The sequence below is a fragment of the Acipenser ruthenus genome, chromosome 33, assembly GCF_902713425.1.
Source record: "Acipenser ruthenus chromosome 33, fAciRut3.2 maternal haplotype, whole genome shotgun sequence".
NCBI classification, from domain to species: Eukaryota; Metazoa; Chordata; class Actinopteri; order Acipenseriformes; family Acipenseridae; genus Acipenser; species Acipenser ruthenus.
Genome location: NC_081221.1, coordinates 2,245,897 through 2,269,213, shown reverse-complemented (window position 1 = coordinate 2,269,213; position 23,317 = coordinate 2,245,897). Strand labels below are relative to the sequence as shown.

General features: G+C 37.8%; 1 protein-coding gene across 1 annotated transcript; it reads left to right on the top strand.

The window, feature by feature from the left end:
* Positions 1-6,566: 6,566 nt before the first annotated feature.
* Positions 6,567-22,226, top strand: LOC117433222 (ras-related protein Rab-5C-like). The gene is made up of 6 exons (XM_034055298.3): positions 6,567-6,783; positions 16,721-17,003; positions 19,098-19,249; positions 19,731-19,853; positions 19,945-20,038; positions 21,019-22,226. Exons 2-6 carry the CDS (start codon positions 16,838-16,840, stop codon positions 21,135-21,137), a joined length of 654 nt encoding a protein of 217 aa, XP_033911189.1. The 5' UTR covers positions 6,567-6,783; positions 16,721-16,837; the 3' UTR covers positions 21,138-22,226.
* Positions 22,227-23,317: the final 1,091 nt, after the last annotated feature.

Below are 23,317 nucleotides of genomic sequence, written 5' to 3'. Positions count from 1 at the left end.
CACCCGAAAGACGGAGCACAAGGACAAGTGCTCAGGGTCACACAATGAGTCAGTGGCTGAGGTGGGATTTGAACCAGGGACCGCCTCGTTACTAGCCCTTTTCTTTAACCACTGGACCACACAGCTTCCTATAATCATGCACAAAAGCACCTTCTCTGGCCAGAACATCACATTTCATTTTGAATTTACCGACTCGATAAAAAAAGTAATCCACATCTGGAAGGTTACATCCTCTGCTTTTGACCAAATCTGAGGACACCAGGTTTTGAGTCCTGTGCGAATCATGCTTTAAACGCCTGTTGTAAAACCGAGACCTATAAGTACTCGACAAGTTTGCACAAGGTAGGGTATTCCATCTATTCTTTAGGGTAAACACTTTCTTAAAAACTTCATTTAAGAGCTAATGTCCCCCCTTTTTTTTCGCGACTTCTCAGTATCAACACTGACTAGCTGTGAAATGCTTCCATATTTGCATTAATTACAGGTTCCTTGATAAAATGAGAGAGAATGCCAGATTTAATTGCTCAGCCGTGTGATAAAAATACAACATCTGCTCCCTGTAATTTAATCTAACCATCACCAGCTGTCTCAAAGACATTGCTGAGCATATTCTTTCAATAACAGCATATTAGGGCTTAATTGGGAAAATGAAGCCACCTTTAAATATATACGCCATATCCAAAATAATTATTTATACAGGAAAAGCGTAGGAGTATTTTTTTTGGACAGTAGTTCAGGATGCTGTAGCACACTGATACATGCATGGTTCCGTCTAATGTGCTTCATTCTTATGTAAAACAAAAAAATAATTAGCAGTCTGGTAGAATTCCAATTTAACAGGAACGCAAATGATAATTTTTGCACTGCATCAATGATTTTTTCTTTTTTTAAATCAACATTTTTTGAAAGATTAAAAATTGTAACCGTTCCTATGCCTAAATGGTTAATTGCAACATAGTTCAAAAGGTTAGTCAATCTGGCCCTTCTTTTCTGCCTAGAAATAGCTGTTAAAAAAGTCCCTATTTTTCCATTTGCTAGAGGCAGTGACAATACATGCTGCAGCACAAACCCTGATGGCTTTATTTTCAGTGCCGTCTGAAATGAATCATCAGGTTTACTGCATATGAGGGAGATTAGGAGCAGATACATCCTACAGCATATTCAATATGGGCTTGCAGAAGATGTACAAGTGAGCTATGTAGCCTGGCCTGATCTCAGCACATTTAGAGGTGTAATAGCAAGGCTCACATTACTGTTGATAATATTATTTCCCAGGCTTTTTCTCTTTGAATCAAGTGCAACTTACTGTAAGTCAACTGTACACCAGTGGCTGCAGAAGCATACTCTCAATTCTGACTGCACTGAGGCCAGAGCTGTAACTTCTAATTGGTCCCTAAGGCAAGAACAAGCCATGGTCATGTGGCACACACACACACTGCTCTCTGACACTGATCTCTATGGATTTCACTGCAGCAGTTCTCGCCACTGATATTCTGGGATAGATTGCATCAGATTACAATTGCCTCTTATCCATTATGGTTCTGTAATAATAGGCAGTGGTGGTACTAAATTGCCACAAATATCCACATGGAAAATGTTTGGGAGTTCTTTTATTAAACTGCAAAAGGTCTTGAATCTTAAGTTCTAAGGTAATAGGTAGCCTTCAGTTCGATTGTCGATTAAACCAGTAACCTAAAAATATAGCCCAGTTGCCAGCCTTTCCTTGCACCATATTCAATCTCAATCCACTGCACTCAATGGAATATTTTTAACCCCTCATCCACTCTGGGGGTGTGGAGGTTGCTAGTGCCATTGCTAGAGGACCATCTGATTCAAGCATGCTTGAGTAATGGTTACCACCAACCCCCAGTGACTTCATTAAACTATTTTTTTTTTCTACAAATTGAGTGTTGCTAGATGCTTTAATAACTGAGCAATCAATGTCTTAAGTTTAGAGGAGATGCTTGCCTGAACCAATGCTTAACAGGATGAAATCCAGTATGCTGGCTCCCCCCTCCATTGAATATCCTCTTTGAATGATCTTGAATAACCTGATGTACTCCATTAAACCTCTGCAATGAGATTGTTGGGGTGCTGCTGCACACTGGATGATGAATGTGTTCCCTGCCGCCCAGAGACAGTTCTTGAAGGCACCCTAATTATTCAGAGGCTGACAGGGCATATGGATGAGACTTGCCTTATTTATCACAATCGTACAGGGAGCTGGAAACCCAGCTCTCCAAGGTATCAGTGATATAAAAGAGCTGACTTCAGCCGAGAAGACATCGCCACTGCTGTGTTCATTTTTCACTCTTCTTACACTGGGGTTTTCATTCCATATAAACCGGCTCGCACTTTGAGATTGTTAAATTATGGCATCTTGGTTATTCCAAGAACTCGATTAAAAGCCTACGGAGCGATGGCTTTTAGTTTTCAAACTCTTTCACTTTGGAACTCACTTCTAAATGTTATCCGCAATGCTGAGCCTGTCAGTGTTTTTAAATCTAAGCTCAAAACACAGATCTCTTTGATTAGTCCTTTTACTAGCGAGCAGTTTGGAGCTCTTTTGGCTTGCTGTGTAGTTTTGTAAAGCGCTCTGGCATGTTTGCACATGAACGACACTGTATGAATGAGATTGGTCTGGTATGGTATTATAGTGGACATGTTGCATTAGGACATTATTGCATTAGGACATTATTAGGAGGTCCTGTCTTATCTGGTACTGTACAAAATGGAGCTTCAGAGGAAGAATTGGCTGTATAAACAGTTTTGTTTGAATCTGTAGCTGCTTTTCATAATCGTATACAGAATTAAAACATCAGTCATTCCTTAAAACATATCAACGATTCTGAAGGTACCTGTAGATAGCAGGTGGAATATACTTTAAAAGTTGGGAGAGTTATTAGCCCACTGATGACATCATAAATGTTCAAAACCTTGGACATAAATATATAAAAAGGGTCTGAATTAACAGAAAGCATCCATGAGATTGACAGTTGGGCACATGTGCTATATGTATTTAGTCCAAGCACTTGCACAGAGAAATAATCTCACACATAATTCAAGGGGCATTGCACAACACAGTGAATTCCTAAATGCAAGTTAAAAGGTATAGCTGATATACTGGGAGAAACCTGTAATAGGTTCCTAAAGCATTAGCATGCCTTATAATATCTTTACTACTTGGTGTGACTGCCTCCACTGAGTACAATTTTTACAATTTTTCTCTTTTATGATCATTGGCAACATATTATTCCGTTGTTTTATTTTTTGAACCATGGACAGACATACTGCACTTAATTTGTATTCTCTGTCTAAACATCATATTGTGTCACACTTCTTTGGGTAAAAGCAAAGATCAATTAGAATCATGGAGTTTTAAAGCGACATGACAGAGGGGGGTAATCAGCAGGATCTTTATTCCAGTCTGCAGATTCCACCGGTAAATCAATAGCGATTTTGTCACCTGTCTTCAAAGAATGGCAAACATTTGTAGATGTGTGGCTGCCATGGTACAGACATTAATAGGAATTAATAGAGTACATGAATTGAAAATATGGCCTGAAATCCCTAACATGTACTGAAAGGGTTATCTTCTACAACAGACAGCTGTCTATTTTAATAGCACAGTGGTTAAAGAAACGGGCTTGTAACCAGGAGGTCCCCGGTTCAAATCCCACCTCAGCCACTGACTCATTGTGTGACCCTGAGCAAGTCACTTAACCTCCTTGTGCTCCGTCTTTCGGGTGAGACGTAATTGTAAGTGACTCTGATGCACAGTTCACACACCCTAGCCTCTGTAAGTCGCCTTGGATAAAGGCATCTGCTAAATAAACAAATAATACATAATAATAATAATTGCTACAATACAACCTCCTGCTCTGCTATTAACTGAACAGTACAGCATCGACAAGGCTATTCTGCCCTCTACTGTTAAATGACAGTCATGTGCCTCATAATGCAAACCCTACTGAGATTTATCAAGGTAGGGTGGGTCTTTGAATGTGTGTGTCATGTTAATACACAAGTACCAATACTTTGGCAGTAACAACACAGTCTCACTCTTGGGGGTGGGGAGTAAATGGGACAATACATTTTAATTATGGCATCGCCATCTATTCTGGTATTGTATGTAGTGATTGAATTAAATTTTCCCAGTTATATCATAGTCTTATTGCTATTTATTACCATACTTTTTAAAAGCTGCTGTAAGAATCGTGGTACCATAATTAAAATGTAATCCTAGATTATGCTACATGGTATAAATTATTGATACACTTAAAACCTACTTCCCTTATAGACTCTTATGATTCCATTGTTTCAACATATCTCTAACCTTTGAAAGTTTACAATCACCCTTTATAAAAGTGTATCCTATAAAATCTGCATGGTCATTTTTACTGTTTTTTTTACAATGCTTTTCTTAACATATTTTCCATGTTGTACTGTGGCTTTAATCATGCTTTTTTGCAATGCATTATAATGATTAACTAAGCTCTGACAGGCTTTAACAACATGCTAACACAGGAAACACTTAAAGACCTCTGTGCCAGTTACAACACAGCCAGACTATCCTCCTGTGGTTCCCTTTCAAGTATGATATGTAACCATTATCTAATAGGTGTTTACATCCTAAAGACCAGAGACCTGAATATTCTATACCAAAGCTGCTCAGTGAGCCTGTGATGCAGTCAATCCCGCCCCCGAGGGTATAAAGGACTGCTTGCACAGATCTCGGCCCCATTTTTCCTTTCAAGAAACTGACCTGACAGGAGAGCCTATTCTCAGAGAAGTACTTGTTACTTTTTCTGCTATAGATTTTTGCATTTATTGTGTTTTTTTTGGTATTGAATATTCAGGTTTGGGGGCTTTAGGAGGTAAAGAACCAAGACAGTGAACCACAGTCATGATAATAACCTAACGTTATGGTCTGTGCCCTAGCTAATTACATTAAAAGTCTTCAGTTTGCCCAACCTATAAAAATACAAGGGGAAGGGTAAAATGTTATCAGGTTATGTGTAACTGGTCATACACTACAGTATACAATGCCGGTGCTCAGAAAGTTTGGGGCTTTCCATGGTACTATCCAGACCCCACCCTTTTGCCTACCCTTCTTGGAAACGACTACAGAAAATGATACTTCCTGGTGCTTTATTTGTCACAGCAAGCTGTGTTGCATGGTGTCAAAGAGACAGAAGTTGGTACTACAGGTACGCCCAGCATAAAGGACTCTGGGCTGCTAGTGAAGTGATTTCTGTAGCCATAGACACAGCTCCCAACCCAGCACTGCTTTAAAACTGTAGAAGCCAAATGATTGTAATACAGCAGTGGCACTACAACCAACACATAGATTCTGTAATAAGGGGGGCATTGTTAGATGCATTGTTTCACAATCAATTAAAATATTATTATTATTATTATTATTGGAATAAATTCCATCCATATGAAAAAACATTAGATCTTTAGAATAAGTCATTGGTATAACGTATTATCCTTAAACACTATAATATATGTATTTTTGTTTCCTTCTCTCTGTCTAATACCTCGTTTCCATGGACAGACAACTCTAGAACAGGTTATAGAGGCGCTGGACAAGGGAAATCATGTGTCAGATATCAGCGTGGATATGAGAATTGAAAACATTAAAAGTAGAACGGGCATTTCCATCAAGGGATTTAGAAAAACTGGAATTGATCTGATGCGATCAGAAACACAGAGGCACTGTAAACTGCGCCTGTTACTGTAGTAGGTCTGTCCTTTTTAATGTTAAAATTTGTGTGTGTGTGTGTGTGTTTTTAAGGGTTAAATTAAGTAGCCAAAATTGTTTATGCCAGACTTGTTAAAGTCTGTAACAAAATGGTTGATTGTTAGATACACGTTGTAGATACTATTACTGAAAACACCCATCGTGCAGGTATCACAAAGTCCATAAACAAAATGAAAATACATTATTTCTGCACCGTATAACACCGAGCAGATTTTACTGCTTGCAAATCTATTATGTATTAACCACTTTGAAATTACTTCGAAGCAAATTGAAGCACTTTCGTTTTGGCTTGATATTGTTAAAATGTTCACACGTTTTTGCAATACAATTACATGATACTGTGATCCAAAAACCGTAAGTTTTAAAACTGAGCACGTACCCTTGTCCTGTGGTTCATTGACACGTGGTGTAATGCTCTGCACAAACTAGGTTACATGGCAGAACGAATATTATTTAATGATTTTTTGACACATGAACATAATTCTGTATAAGCTATTGTATTGTAAAGAAAAAAGGGTTACAATATTCATGTAACACCATTTTATATCAACTATTAAAATCAAAATTATAATAATATTGAAATTCTGCATATACTTCTAAAAGTTTAATTTTCAATACCAACGTGTTTCCTAAACGTCTAGCCGCCCCTGCGAAAAGACACGTTAGAAAAAAACACGTTATTCCAAATAAGCATTACAGAACTCACACAACAACCGACGGTCTGAACTACAATTCCCATGACGCCACTGGGATTTTAATGCGTAGGAAAAAAATTATAGAACTACGTTTTTGCGGCGGCTCCAGAATCCACGTTCTGATTGGTCTTTAGACCTGTCACCGAGATCGAGCACCAGGAAGTACCAGAATCCTAGAAGAGAAGGCCGGAGCCTGTGGTGATCTGTGGCAGAAAGGAGAGAAACTGAAACAGCAAAAAATAAAAGATTAAAATACCAGAAATCGCGGAAACAGAGAACACGAACTATTAAACAAGTGCATCTTCACTATAACAAGAACCAGTGAGTATTATTTTTTATTGACAACGGTGTACCGAATAAAATGTCCCGTGGTCAATGTCTAGAAAAATTCTTTGGACTGGAGGTTTTTGCTCTCTGAAATCATATGACCGGGTTCTCTTGCGGTTTACTCAATCAAAATATGTTACATCTTTTAAAAAATACCCGCTTAAAACAGTTTTAAATATACACACTTTCCTACTGAAATAAAAACATACGGCTTCGATAAGTGGTTAAATATGTTCTTTTTGTTAGATTAGTTCTTGCACTCCAGACAGTGATCAGGCGATAGGGTTGGGTACTTGTCTGTGGTCTGTGTCGACCTGTATGTGTTATATTTTATTACAACGACGCCGAATACCTATGGTGTAGTTGTTTTTAGTTCTCGTTATTAATTTTGGAATTAGTGTTTTAATGCCGAGCTACGTATTTTCTGTGTTTTTTAAACGACAGTGAAAACAATGCAGTTCTAGATAGGTGTGTGTCATTATTATTAATAATACATGTTCCTGTTAGATATCGGTTAGTTGTTGTTTTTTTTTTAATTCTAATTATTATTTTGTTTGTGTGTTTACGTGTATTTTGTTAGAATTTTGTGTAAGGATTGTGAAAATGTTAAACCTACAAGATAGAAGAAAAAAAATGTTATGGCCCATTCCTCCTCTCCTAGAAACATTTACGTGTTTTTATTTGTGAATTAAAAAAATAAAAATAAAAAAATGGAGTAAATATAGATTACACAGGTGACTGTGTAACGAAATGTTTCAGCTAAGTCATACGTGTATCTCTTGGTACCATAAACATTATTATTCAACGTAGGAAGTAATCCCAACAGTTTTATAACTAAAACAAATAACTTAATCGTCATTGTTTTTACTGTCCAGTGTTTTTGCAAGGTTGTATTGAGCATATATATATATATATATATATATATATATATATATATATATATAATCGTGTCAAACACATCTACAACTTATACAATTGCTTGTGTTCTTTGACAAGTATGCATGTTTGCTCAATGCAACCTAGTTGTAAAAGGAATTGGATGGGAATTTATTTAAAAAAGGTGTTGGAAGCTGTATGCAAGTTCTAGGATATTTATTTAAATGCAATTTATTTATTTATTATTATTTTTTAATGAAACTAAGGCTTGTTCCCAAACACTTTTAAAATCCTCATGACATAAATGTAATCGAGGTTAACTCGCATTTGCAGAGTTTGAGAATAGAGACCTTTTTTATTTTCTGAAGAAATGCTGATACCAAACACTTATTGAACTCCACCCCACCAGTATGGCCCTGCCTTGGAGTGAACTCAGTTGTCACCACATGTACAGCATTTGATAGTCAAGGTTTACAGGTAGTACTTCAACTGGTTTCTCAAACAGAATCATAGCCCTCAGGCCTTGACACAGTTGGGTGCTTTGAGTAGGATTCTTATAAAATACTTATTTGTGCACAGCCAAGCACAGTGACTTGTGTATAAGTATGGCTTATCTACTACTATAGAATTTAGTGGAAGGGGAACATGAGAAACATGTAGCAGAGGGTCAATATGGGATATCTCTTAATATAAGCCTGCTATACCAGGCATTAGGCTCGATTCCTGATATTCTTTGCTTGTACACTCCCATTGTAACAATCTGAAATGCTCACAGAGATGCTACAGTCGTTGAGTAGGGTGGGCACTCTAAGTGCTTGCCAAGGTAAGGCATAGAACAAGGAGGATGTGGAATCACACCTTTTAGCTGTTAATATAATCGCAGACCAGCAAGCAGGCTTTAGCGCACTGGATGGAACAGTAAGGGCCGTTTCATACCTTGTTCGTTTATAAAGATCCGGTTTTGAATTCACCTCAAAACTAACTAAAATGTTGCCATGTTGCTTCGATTGGTTTCACACCCAAAAACTAACTGCAGTTCACCTCCAAATGAATTCAGGTTCGCTTTACTGGGTCCTTCAGCTGTAATCACACTTGAGTGGGGGTATTATGGAGGAACGCCGAAGTTTTCGTGCTAGATTATGTGCAAGGAGGAGACGTTTTGAAAGGCGACGTTTTCTTTGAATTTCTGTTGGCTGTTGCACTGCCACTGTCATCAGTCTGACATCTGTAAGTTGTTAGCAGTCTCTACTCATCCCTGTTTATTAGTCTTTCTTTTCTCAATAGGATCATATTGTAATGATACATTACCGCTCTGCAAATAACCCTGTTGTCAATGAAGAGTCGTTTCAGACAAAAGTGTGTCAAGGCAAAGAGAGAGAGGCCAAGTATGCACAGCTGCATAGCGAGACAGATCAAGCCATTTATATATGTAACATGTAAAAATAATAAATATGTAGAAAGACTCTACACGTTTCACACAGGCGCCGACATTTACATGGTCTCTCTGCCTTGACACACTTTTGTCTGAAATGCCTCATCATTTGAGAAACAGTATGTCTATGCCTACTTTCTTTTAATAACTTGACTCGTATCCGGTGGCTAAAATATAATAAAACAGAATGAAAAACACAGAGTTTGTGGACTGTAGGTTATGTATTGCATCACCACCAGTTGGTTTGGTTTGTGCTGCGTTGTGAATTCTAACATGATTGGCTTCACACTGCCTGACTTTGAGGAGGAAACAAATTAGTTCCCCCTCAATCGAACCGAGACCACCTCTGAGTGAATCCTAATCCCTTCATTTAATGCGCACTCTGATGCAAAACAAATATTTAACATTTCACACCTGCCAAAACAAACCGAAATTGGATGTTAACTGAATTAACCTCTCCAAACAAACTAGGTATGAAAGAGCCTTAAGTGTCTAAATTCACACACAGCCTCTACACTTGGCTCCCCTATATTCAGCTTATTTTTAGTTCTTCATACTCAAACTAAAAACACATAAAAGAACAGACACGTAAAGTGATCCAATTCACGTTGTCAGTTGTTATATAAAAATGACGGTAGTGTTTGAAAGGGTTAAATGTTTTACATTGTGACGTTCATTGTTTTACAATGTCTGTTTTCACATGAAGCTGATTTCTCAGCTCTTGTATTTCAAAGAACTTCCTTTTATCATTCGTGTTCAAATCCAGTTAACCTCTGTATTTGGTTTCCCTTTATTCAGCTTTTTTTGACATATTTGGGTTTGCTGGCAAGAAATATTTACTAATTTCGATTTTATTAAAAATCTACAAAATATATAAATGCTCAAAATTTGCATAATTACTCAATTAGTGTATAGTTATGTATAGTTTACATGCCTAAACATCTGTTGCTGTAAATATGTACATAGTGAGACATCCCCAAAATGAAGTTGCAGCAAGAGGTTTTAAGGCTAGTTCAGTTCTGTACTGTGTTTCGTGAACACGGTAATAAGTCACCTGTGTTTGTATTGGTTTGATGGGATTATTTTCTTATCTGGTTCATTAAGGTCATGTCGTAAACAAGACTGTAAATGATCAGTTTACTGTATATACCTAGTGCGGAGAGACCTCTGGAAACTGTTTAAAAACTGAACAGTCTTAACATGCCTTCATTCAGTCAATAAAATTGTTTAGAACCCTGTGGTTTTCTCCACTTTACCATTTAGGAGAGGTCATTGTTTCATTCAGAAGATGAAGAAACTTGTACAGAAGTCCTTTGGGCTAGTTGTGGTGCGTGGAACAAGCTGTGAATGTCACTCTTTATTGCCACACATCTGCATGGTTAGTCAGATGTGTGAACTTCTGAATGATAAAATGCTATTGGCCTTTGTAGTGTGTATGCTACGGTGGGCAACTCCTGAGTTCTGGTAAGGCAATGATAAAAGTGGTCAAACCCATGTGGTATAGACTGTTTAGATTACCAGTTTAAATAGCGCCAAGGTTTCATTTTGACGGAGTGATGCCAAAAAAACAAACTTTCAACGTTATATATATTTATTAAAATGTCAATTTGTGTATGCTTCTATTGTGATTATTCAGGCTTTACTAAATATACTATTTTCCTTGCTCAGAATTAGACATACAGACAGAAATTGTATATTAATGAATTGCTTAAGGTTAGTCAGGGTCAAAGGTAAACTAGATTCGTGAAGATTTAGATTTTTTTTTAACATTTAAAAAAATAAATAAATAAAGTAGGTAAGGAGTGGAAAGCATAAAATATCCACCTTGGATAACAATATTTGTACAGTATATCAGTTACAGTAATTTGCCGCTGTGACGTTTTTGAAATAGATTACATTAACAATAGGTGGGATATGTGTGCCAAATGAATATATATATATATATATATATATATATATATATATACATACATACCTCATTATTTCTTTCCCAAGCTAGTTTAACCAGCACTGGGCAGTATGGTAGGTTCCAGTGAACAGATACAGTACAGTACTTTCCTCCCCTGTTAATCCACAGTGAAATTGACCTTGGGTAGTTTTAGATACAATCAATCCTGTGTCAATTCAGTTTTAACGCTTCGAGATTGGTATTAACAGCAAAGCCAGTTTGTTCAGGCCTTAAACCAGCTTGCATGTGCGAAAATAAAACTGCATATCCTGTGCTCTGGTGGTAGATGAAAGCAAATTAATAATTGGTTTGGAGTTTCCCCTCCTCTTATGAATGTAAAGCTGAATTGCAGGGGGGCCCCGATACAGGTTAGTTTTATTTTAAACAAGCAAAGGCAAACCTATCTCCATTTGTACAGTAAAGCCTAATTTAGACATTCTATTGTTTTTCGTCTCATTGCACAGCAAGCCCTGAAAAGGTGACCTGCGCTCAGTGTTGAATCAGAACGTGATTTGTTCAGACCAAATGTGGATCCTTTCTCTTCGACCCCCTCCAAAGTACTACAGTATATGCTTTATATTTTTGAAGTGTGGGGCAATGGCAGGCAAGACTTATAAAAGAATGATGAAGTGCATTTTATTTGAGTCACTGTTTGATATAATTAATACAGCAGATTATTTTAAATCACAGGTTATGATGTCTCATAGTTAACTATTACTGTGTCTTGGTTGACTTACTCTGACTAAGTAAAAGTTCTATTTAACCACAGGTTACAACAGCCATATCTATAATTTTAAAGAAACCTGGCTACCTTTTAAAAGCTCAGCTACGGTGTATACTGTAGTTAATATAGTTTTTCTGACATTTCTACTTTGAGTTGTTCTATTTCTTTGTAATAGGTTACAAGGAAATCGCTGGCATACAGGCTTGTTTATGTTTCCTGTAAATTGTGTTGTCTGGAAAATCTGGCCATACACCAATACCAATGCAATGACTTAGCAGAGAGGGTTTATGTAAGGTAGGTGTGCACAGGTTTTGTCATTCTTTCAATGGGTGTGTTGCCCTAAGGGTACTATCTCCAAGTTCACAAGATCATTGTTTATTTTTTTAAGAAGTAAAAAGCTAATGGGATCTCAAAAAAAGCCAGTTATGAATTTAACTTTGATTCCAGGCATCTGTGTCTTGATGGTCGCCCAGATTATCAGGTTGGTTCTGTATGAACAGTAAAACACAACCTACTGGAAGTGTGAGATTAGTATAATGTTAGTAATGGATAGAATGCTGTTTTGTGTAGACACAGCCCTGTCAAAGCGACCAAGAACTTGGTAGTATTCTAAGCATTGATTTTTTTTTTTTCTTTAAATCACATAATTAAATGGTCTAGTGTTTGCTTAGAGTTTTATCACTAAAGGATTTGTTTCCATTAGATCAGGTGGCTGCGTCTTGCCAATTAAGTTGTATAGCTGTACCAGCCTGCCACCAGGCCGTTAACATTAAAGTTTCTAGGAGATAAAAAACAATAGAAACTCATCCCAGTGGAAGCGATTCCCATGCAGTGCATATTAATCCAGGCAAGTCCTTGTGGTGGCTAAAGCAAAACTATTTCACAAAACTTGAAGTGCAAGGTGTAAGAAAGAGGTCCAGAGAAAATCTGAACCGTAAAGGCTTTTAACCTCCTAATGTAGTTTAATTGTTCTGTTATTTTACTCTGTACTAGACTATTGTCCTTGACTTTTGCAACTTCTGTACAGGGGCAGAAGGAATGAAGACAGGAATGAAGACTCGGAAAGAGAAACCAAACTGTCAAAACTTTGGGTGGCTTTTGCCAGTAATAAAGTAATACTCACCGATTCAATCCTAATAACCAATGTGGTGGGTGAAATTGAGATGCATACAGCATGTCAATGGAGATAGTGTATGGAATTTAATTTTTGTCCACCGACCTATAACTAGCCTGCTGTATTTTACCATGGTAGACTTTTTCAGAACTAAAGCTTCTGTTACCTGGTGGTCTTGGCAAGACAGGGAAACAGGAAAGTACAAGAGACAGCAGCAAGATTAAATCCTCCAACACAATGCAGGAAAACGAAAGAGGAAATTCCTAAGCAAGAAAACAGGCGTTGGATCAAACCCAATAGCTAAACCATGAGCCGAGACGTCCAATAATGGGTGTCTGGACAGTAAGAAACCAAATAGCAATCAACGTAGTAGATTTCTTACATTGAACACCCAGTATAAAAAAAATGGAGAGTGGAAACGCCTTCCCGCATCAAAAATGCATAACGCTGTACCCTGTTTAACCTCTGGGAACCATTTGTAAGCTGTGACAACATCATTAGCAACCAGGCTTGGTAATCAATTAAAAAATACAGTACTCTGTGTTCATTAAAGTGCCACTGGATGCCAGCTTTTATATCACCCGATCACTTTATCACCACCGTCCTTCTTAAATATTAAATGAGTCTACTGGCTTGTACCATGCTGTGTTTTCCTGTCCATGTTTGACAGACTACAGCTTCTTTATTTGAATTGATTTCTGGTCATTTGTTTCTTTGTTTTTGATGTTGAATTTCTGTGCCTTGACTGCATTCATGCATTGTGGTCAATTTAGTCTCATGAGTCATTATGCTGTCTGATCAGAATAACACTAAACATGTTACGTAGCTTGAACATCAATAGTACAGATAACTGCTTTCTCTCCTCATAAAGATCTTCATTAAATCCTTTTTCCTGAGCTTCTAAACTTTTTTTTGTTTCTGTTCTTATAGTACATAAAGTAGCCAGTGTTTTTTTGTGACTTCTTTTTTTTTTTTCAGGAACTAAAACTAGAGTGATGGCATTGATAAGACATCTTGTTTAAATTTTTTCTCTACCTTAACATGAATTGGTATTTCAACATATATGTTATCTCACAGAGAGCTGTTCCAGCTAGCCTGTAAAATATCTCATTGCTTTTCGTTCTCGTGTTGTATTGAGAATTTGGCTTCATACTGTTTTGTGGGTATAATCAGTCCAATGAAGTACCAGTCATGGCAGAATTATGTTTATCTGTACAGTGTTCATCACACCAACAAAAAAGAATGACCGTACATGCATTGAAGTGTGCTGCATTCCAGTAGTTCTAGCTGGACATTTGCATCTTGTGAGATGTCTTGGCATATGCCAACAAGAATAGGAATCATGGTTCCTCCCCAAATGGGAATCAACTACTGTATGGTAGGAATGAGGAATCATCAGAGACAAGATATCCCTACTGTCGTTAAGAGACAACTTCATTTAGGTTTGATTTTAGTTAAATAGACTGTTTAAACTAAAACATTCCAGATCTTTTAAAGGAAAACAAAAAACAGGAAATTCAAATAGAACAACAAAATAACTTTAAAGTATATAAATTGCAGAACACAGTTCTAATCTCAGACAGAAAATACACAGGTGATTCAGCTGGGTGGGAAAAATGAAGCGAATACTGATTTCAATGATAATAGGAGATTTGTGAACAAAAATATTGTGTCACCAGTGGGATGCGACGGGGGTGCTAAATGATGTAATTAGCATTAAAAAAAAAAAAAATCATCTTCAGACTGTTGCTGTTCAGTAGTTGCGACAACCAGTAATCCAACACAAATCAATACAAACTACACAGTATCCTGGAAAGGATGCATGCCCCCTCTGTATCCCTCTACAGGGAGTATGCATCTGTGGTAGGGGAAAATGTAAAGTTATAATTCCTGTTAACAGTAAAATTGCATGCGTTTTGCTTCATACAAAGGTTTTGGTCTATGATAGAATTGCATTGACTGAAGACAAGGTATAATTTTAACTCTGGACTAACGTGTGATTTTGGATCAGAACTACATTTTTGATCCATAGGGAGAGCAATTTAAGCCCTCTCTCCAGAGAATTAGGATAAAAGCTGGAGAGCGGTAGATTTATTTTAAATGACAGGCAGTATTTCTTTCTGTATTTTTAAATCCATCATGAATGCTCAAGTTAAGCTGTGTGTGTCATAAATCCAGTTTTTTAGGTATGTAGGTTTCCTCATAACTCACTCTGTCGTATTACAGACGTCAAGGATATGTCGCCCAAAGAATTACATTAAAATAACATTACATTACAGTACAGTTTCTGCAAAATGGATATGTCAGTCTTTGTGATTTGTGGTATTTAAATATATAAATGTTACTCCCACTTTCAATCTCAGACACAGACAGTCTCATTAAAATGCTACAGCACAGTATTTCAGTTCAACTTGAATATCTTTCAAACTGTAATGCATTATTCGTCTATTATAGCTGCAAGCAAAAAAATGTCAGGAGTACAGTAGTTATGCTAATGAGAAATAACATCCATGAAGTCGGGTGAAGTGATGCATATTCTTGGTCAGATAATAGAAATTCATTGTTTTAGCTCCAAGATTCTTTGTCAAAATAATAGGGGGATTCTTCCGTTGATAAAAACGTCTTTGAGACCACATGACTATCCATTCCTTACCCATGCTAATGGTGGCTGATGATGCAAGTCTGTGCATTGTTTTTATGCTGTTTTAAACATCCGCTATTAGTATCCTTCCTGTCAGTTCAGTTCTTGGAGTGGGTGAAAGGAATGATGTAGGGTTGATGGCTGATTCACTTTTTCCCTTATTGCTCTGTTTGTCATTGCTATTTTAAAAACCTGTTGATTTAATAGAATCTCTGCCGTTGCCATTTTTATTTAAGTTTACAATGGGCTGAGATTGTAACAGGAGTTAACAGGTTGCTACTTAAACTAGGCATCATAATTTTGCTCTGAGGGGTTTGATACAGTACCTTGCAGGGATGGAACTAAGGCGCCTATCGCATTGCAATTTTACCAATTGCAGGTTTTAATACAAGCTTGATTAGCCAGTGTGCTTGGGTAACAAGCTCGGGTGTGTCTTATCAGACTCAAAGCAAAACTAGGATTGGATCAAACTGCATGCATGCATTCAGACATACAAAAATACCACATGGGGACTGTACTGTACATTGAGGGTCATGGTAATAGGATGCTACCTGAGAAGCCTCTATAAGTGCACCACAGAAAGAATTGTTTTTGGACAGTGCAACGGCAGTGGTTTGAACAGCTGTCTGGGTGATGAATTGTGCGTATCTGCTGTGTTTCCTTTAGTCAGCACTGGTGAGGGGAAAGGCCAGCTGTATTAATATCTCCGGCCATGAATAAACACAGTAGCTTCCTCTGCATTTAGTAACTTTTTTTTTTCCTTTTCTGTAGCACTGAAGCGGATTACAATGCAGAAAAAGGGGGTGACATGCATTGCAGATTTTAAATGACTATGCAACATTTTTTCCAATGAAGGTGTGAGCTGGTGCGCATTGCTTTACCAGTGAAATCTAAAACATTATAAATATAACCCTTGGAGAATGTTCTGGCTTGAATGAAAGCTGGAAATAAAACATGACCTTCAGTATTAGCTGTATGCAAATTACATCTTTGTAATCCAGGCAGTATTGGGGTTAACATTACCACGTATAACAAAACTGTTTTTTGTGGTACATTATTTATTGCAAGGTAACACCAGATCAGCACATCAGCTGCAAGTTCAAATGCTTCACAAATCCAAAAACTTCAGGGCTGTCAGTTTTGATATGTTTCAAGATGTAAGTGGGATACTTACCACCCTTTTCCTTACTTCACAGGTCTTCCAGTGGAGCGCGCTCTCTTTGCCTCAGAGCCCCTGCCTTGCTCCGCGTTTCCAGGCCTCCTGGACATCCAGCGTTCTTTATTTAAAGGAGCTCCTCCACTTTACTTTGGCCATGGCGGGTCGGGGAGGTGCGGCACGATCAAACGGGCCGGCTGCTGGAAACAAAATCTGCCAGTTCAAACTGGTACTTCTCGGGGAGTCCGCTGTAGGCAAATCCAGTCTGGTGCTGCGCTTCGTCAAGGGACAGTTCCACGAGTACCAAGAAAGCACAATCGGGGGTAAGGTGGCGGGACTTTGTACTCTGTACTCTGTCACTATCTCACATCTCACATTCTTGGTGTGCTACAGTGATCAGTGTGTTTATTTGTTTTTGGTTTATGTTCTCTGTAAATTTGTTATGCAGCTCAATGCGATCAAGACTGAAAACGTGCTTCAGTTTCTACCAAACCACTTCCCTGTACATGTGGGTTGTTATGAGAGCTGACGTTACATGCTTTGAATCCTGACATTCAAAATGGCATGTTTATTTTATCAGGATGTCTGAAGTTGGCCCTTCCACTGGTCCTGGTCTTTGTTCCAAACCCTGTTCTAAATTGTTTAATTGAACCAATTAAACCTCCATCCAGACACCTGAAGTAGTTAATATTATCATTGTACCTACTAACCTGGGATGGACTGGGCCACCTGGACAGTGATTGGATCCCTGGATTATAAGGGATGAACTTCTAATGAGTATTACAATTCAACAAATAATATACAGCTTTCGAAGGGTAAACAACAGCTCTCAAAGACTGCTACTGGTGACTTCTCACTGTTACTGATATATAAAATGCTGCTATTTCAAACTTAGTTTGTTCCCGATCAGTCATTTTTTGCTTTTAAAACAGTGGCCCGTGTTTAAATATGCCCTAAAATCCCTACTGTTAAGACCATAAAATTGTGTTTTTTGCTCTACTGTGCAATCCTATTTTTGCCAAAGGATGTGGAGTTCCTGGAACTGAGACCGGGTGATATGTTAGTGTGTCTTCAGTGAAGAGGATATAACCGTGCTTCTTTAAACTGTGTGAAAGAGCAGCCAAGATCGTAGCTGTGCATATCAGTGAAAGGAAACTCTCCGATCGTTCCTTGCCAAGGAAACAGGAAAGCAGTCAGCAGTTCTCCTATTGTCTGATCGTATTGTCAGCAGGTCAAAGATTGCAAGTAGTTCAGCAGTGGGATGAAATGTATGCTACCATGCTCAATCGTGAACAGAGCATGTGACTGCAGTTGCTGAACGGCCAATTGTAAAAGATTAGGTTCACTTTGCTGTATTTAACTTTTTAAATGCAACAGTGCATTACCCACAAGGTTAACTGACTGGTTGATCTTTGTTCCATCAGCTGTTTTTAAAATTCCTTAGTTTTAAATCAAGCCATCTAGGTCATGATTCAGCATATGACTCCCATTTTTACTCTTGTGTGTACCTGCAATGGTTTTTTATTTATGTAATTGCTGTTGGCACATTTTGAAATCCAGGTTGTCACATTTCATATTTAAAACCTCCTTCTGGGGCTCCCAAGTGGCGCATCCGGTAAAGGCACTCCGCGTGGAGTGCAGGATGTGCCCTATAGTCTGGACGTCGCTGGTTCAAGTCCAGGCTATTCCACTGTCGACCGTGGACAGGAGCTCCCAGGGGGCAGCGCACAATTGGCTGAGCGCCGCCCATGAGGGGAGGGCTTAGGTCAGCCAGGGTGTCCTCGGCTCAACGAGCACCAGCGACCCCTGTAGACTGGCCGGTTGCCTGCAAGCTGCCCAGAGCTGCGTTGTCCTCCGATGCTGTAGCTCTGGGTCGACTGCATGTTGAGCCTACATAGTGAAAAGAAGCAGATGTCTTCGCCGCTCCCGAGTCGGCACGGGGGTGGTAGCGGTGAGCTGGGCCTAAATACAGTTGGGCATTTCAAATTGAGAGAAAACACAGGGTAAAAATTAATTGGACTACTAAATTAAAAAAAAAAACAAAAAAAAAAAACACCTCTTTCTGTATGATACTGACATCTGGTAGGGTTGTTTAACTGTAGGCAACTCAAAATGTGTCAAGTTGACTTGAATTTAAAGAAAAGCAGTTCTTCTAAAATTGCAAAGGAACTGCAACTGAAAGTAAAGGTACCTTGCTTGAAAAATGAATCCCACAATTTAACAACTCACTCAGGATGGCGATTGTATACAACATATTGTGATTTATAACACACAAGCTGAAAAAGATTAAATCGTTTTGGCAAATGGAAACACAACATTCAGTAAGGTTTCTACCAGTCTGTAAAAAAAAAAAAAAAATTAGCAAGAGACCAAACAATAGCCCCTTTGACTGACAATGGCATTTGGTTTTCTTTCAGCTGCCTTCCTTACACAGACAGTCTGTTTGGACGACACAACGGTAAAATTTGAGATCTGGGACACGGCCGGGCAGGAGCGATATCACAGCCTGGCGCCGATGTATTACAGAGGGGCTCAGGCAGCCATCGTTGTTTATGACATCACTAACACAGTACGTATTCAAAGAACGCATCAGAATACAAATGGCAATTTGATAAACAAGTTATATCTCCTGTTTTGATGAGATCGTACAGTAATTGTTGCAGGTAGTAATGAGGATGATAATAATAATAATAATAATAATAATGATGTCTTGAATTCTGAGTCGGTGGCAATCAGTCTTGCCTAGAGTATGTATGTAGTCGAGACGTGTTTTTGTTTTGGCCGATGCTTCTAAATTGTTTCTTGCAATTTTGATTAATTTGTTTGTATCGGTTGTGCTCATTTGAATTTGTGCATGTGTGTTGTTTTTATTATTATTATTATTATTATTATTATTATTATTATTATTATTATTACATGCCACCTTCTTGACCAGGTCTCCTTTTGAAAAATGGATTTTAATCTCAATGGCACTTTCCTGGTTGAATAAAGATTAAATAAATATCTCTGTTCTCACATGTGTTGTGCGCGTGTGTGTGTTGTCTCTATAGGATACATTTACACGAGCTAAGAACTGGGTAAAGGAGCTTCAGAGACAAGCCAGTCCTAACATAGTGATCGCTTTGGCAGGCAACAAGGCTGACCTTGCAAACAAGAGAGCTGTGGATTTCCAGGTAAACCTGTTAGACATCTTTTGGTTTCATTCAAATGTGCTTCTCATTTTATGAATACGTCTGACCCAATATTCTTGGTTCTTTTGTTCAGGAAGCGCAAGCGTATGCAGATGACAACAGTTTGCTGTTTATGGAGACTTCCGCAAAGACTGCAATGAACGTCAATGAAATATTTATGGCCATAGGTACAGTATCCTCTCTAATTTGTAAAGAAACCTGTCGCAAATGCCAGTAGTGTTGTGAGCCTTGTCAGGGAAATCTGTTGCAAAATGCATATATATTATTATTATTATTATTATTATTATTATTATTATTATTATTATTATTATTATTTATTTCTTAGCAGACGCCTTTATCCAGGGCGACTTACAATTGTTACAAGATATCACATTATACAGATATCACATTATTTTACATACAATTACCCATTTATACAGTTTTTACTGGAGCAATCTAGGTAAAGTACCTTGCTCAAGGGTACAACAGCAGTGTTCCCCACTGGGGATTGAACCCACAACCCTCCGGTCCAGAGTCCAGAGCCCTAACCACTACTCCACACTGCTGCCCTAAATAAATAAATAAATAAAAAAAAAAAAAAAAATATATATATATATATATATATATATATATATATAAAAATGTATGTATTTATTTATTTATTTATTACATTTGACCCACCAAAAGCTTACTGATACTATTGCCTCTTAAAGTTGATCAGATCTACTGTGACTACAACTGTCTTTCAACAAGGAGATGCAGCTTATATATGTTGCAGAATACATATCGGGGGGGGGGGGTATAACCTTTATACAGTGAAAGATTACTGTGGCTTTTACTATGCTTTTCCTGTGCTTATACTGTGCATTTGTCAAAGCCTGGTTTGCAATATTTTTAATATGCTTCACCATACCTCTGTGCTTTTACCATGCTTTCACTGTGCTTTATTACACTTTGCTATGCTTTTACTATGGGAAACTTTTATAAGGGGTAGCACATGAATCACAGACCATTTACACTGATCAGCTCTCTTTTTTCGCCTCCTGTTCTTGAGGCATAAACTAGCTGTATAGTATCTGTGCGTTATGCTACGTTTGTTACACTGAGATATTCAACCCCTTGTATTTTTGACTGATTGAATCACTATGTTTTTGTTTCCACTTTGTAGCCAAGAAGCTGCCCAAGAATGAGCCCCAGAGTGCCACTGGCACTGCGAGCCGATCTCGAGGAGTGGACCTACAAGAGAACAGCAGCCCACAAAGCCGAAGCCAGTGCTGCAGCCCCTAACCGAGCAGGCATCCCAGAGAGAGAGAGAGAGAGAGAGAAACACAACAACAAACAAATCCAACTGAAATCCATTCTAACTAATCGCACTTAAGACCAAGCAGCTAACGATTTTTGTTTTGTTTTTTGTTTTTTTTTTGTTTTTTGCTGCTTTTGATTTCTCTTCGATCATAGGCTGGAGGGATTATTCCACCACATCATCATCATCATCATCATCTTTTTTTTTCTGTACAAATACTAATTCAATTTTATGTCTTAAGTCACTTTTTTTAATATATTATATGAACTTCTGCTTTACCTCCTCTTCCGGTGGTGGATGCATGTAGTGATTTATTACCCCCCAAATTAAGGGTCAGGGTGGTACTCTTTCCCTTTCAGACTTGGCAATCTTGTAGATTTATTATTATTGTTGTTGTTATTATTATTAGTATTATTATTATTATTATGAAGCAAACAATACAGGATATAATTATTAGCTTAGACATTATACTGTGTTCCAATCATGTATGTAAAACAAAACTATAGTATATACATAGTATATTAACAGTCATTATTTACCAGTAAGTAATTTTAGCATTAAATGTAACATTTGGGATCTATGAGGAAAAGAAAAAAAAAAAAAAAAAAAGTCTGAACATGTTTACCAAATCACACAATTGATTTTTTTGGATTTTTTTTTTTTTTTTTTAAATGTGTTTTCTTCAACATGTAATCAATCAGTAATTACTATTGTCAATACAGTACCTTCCCAATAGTGTCATCTTATTTTGTGGTAAATAGCATGAGATTTTTTTTTATGCACTGTTGCTATGAATCAAGTTAAGACTTTACAGAAAAGAAAAAAACATCTTTTATGAATTGTTGAAGTCCTTTGACCAATGCTGTGATGTCACTAATTGTATTAATGACTAGCACAAACAACCTGTCAGATTTGTTGAGTGTACAGTAAGTACGGTGAATAGAAAAGCAGCTTGGAAGAATGTGTTTAGTCTGTTTGAGGGGCTAGCATTCTGTCATAATGGAGGGGGAAGATTCAAATTAAAATAAAAAAAATCTGTAATTCTACAAATAAATATGGAGGGAGATATTAAAGCAGTGTTGTTGAGTATATTGAAGTTCATTATCTACCTGCATTTGAAAATGGATTGGAGCTGAATACTGTATTTTATGGTGCTATGTGGGATTCCACAGTGCTTTGCAAAAAGAAATTTAATTGGAACAACCTGCACCACTCTGACAAGTGTTTAAGTGAATGCATGTATCCAATGGCATCCACATTTAAGTACTATACTACATATATCCCTCTGCGTATATATATATATATATATATATATATATATACATACATATATACATACAGTACTGTGCAGAAGTTTTAGGCAGGTGTGAAAAAATGCTGTAAAGTAAGAATGCTTTCAAAAATAGACATGCTAATAGATTATATTTATCAATTAACTAAATGCAAAGTGAGTGAACAGAAGAAAAATCTAAATCAAATCCATATTTGGTGTGACCACCCTTTGCCTTCAAAACAGCATCAATTCTTCTAGGTACACTTGCACAAAGTCAGGGATTTTGTAGGCATATAGTCAGGTGTATGATTAAACAATTATACCAAACAGGTGCTAATGATCATCAATTCAATATGTAGGTTGAAACACAATCATTAACTGAAACAGAAACAGCTGTGTAGGAGGAATAAAACTGGGTGAGGAACAGCCAAACTCAGCTAACAAGGTGAGGTTCCTGAAGACAGTTAACTGTCAAAAGTCATACACCATGGCAAGGCAAGACAGCACAGCAACAAGACACAAGGTATTTATACTGCATCAGCAAGGTCTCTCCCAGGCAGAAATTTCAAAGCAGACAGAGGTTTCCAGATGTGCTGTCCAAGCTCTTTTGAAGAAGCACAAAGAAACGGGCAACGTTGAGGACCGTAGACGCAGTGGTCGGCCAAGGAAACTTACTGCAGCAGATGAAAGACATGTCATGCTTACTTCCCTTCGCAATCGGAAGATGCCCAGCAGTGCCATCAGCTCAGAATTGGCAGAAAACAGTGGGACCCTGGTACACCCATCTACTGTCCGGAGAAGTCTGGTCAGAAGTGGCCTTCATGGAAGACTTGTGGCCAAAAAGCCATACCTCCGACGTGGAAACAAGGCCAAGCGACTCAACTATGCACG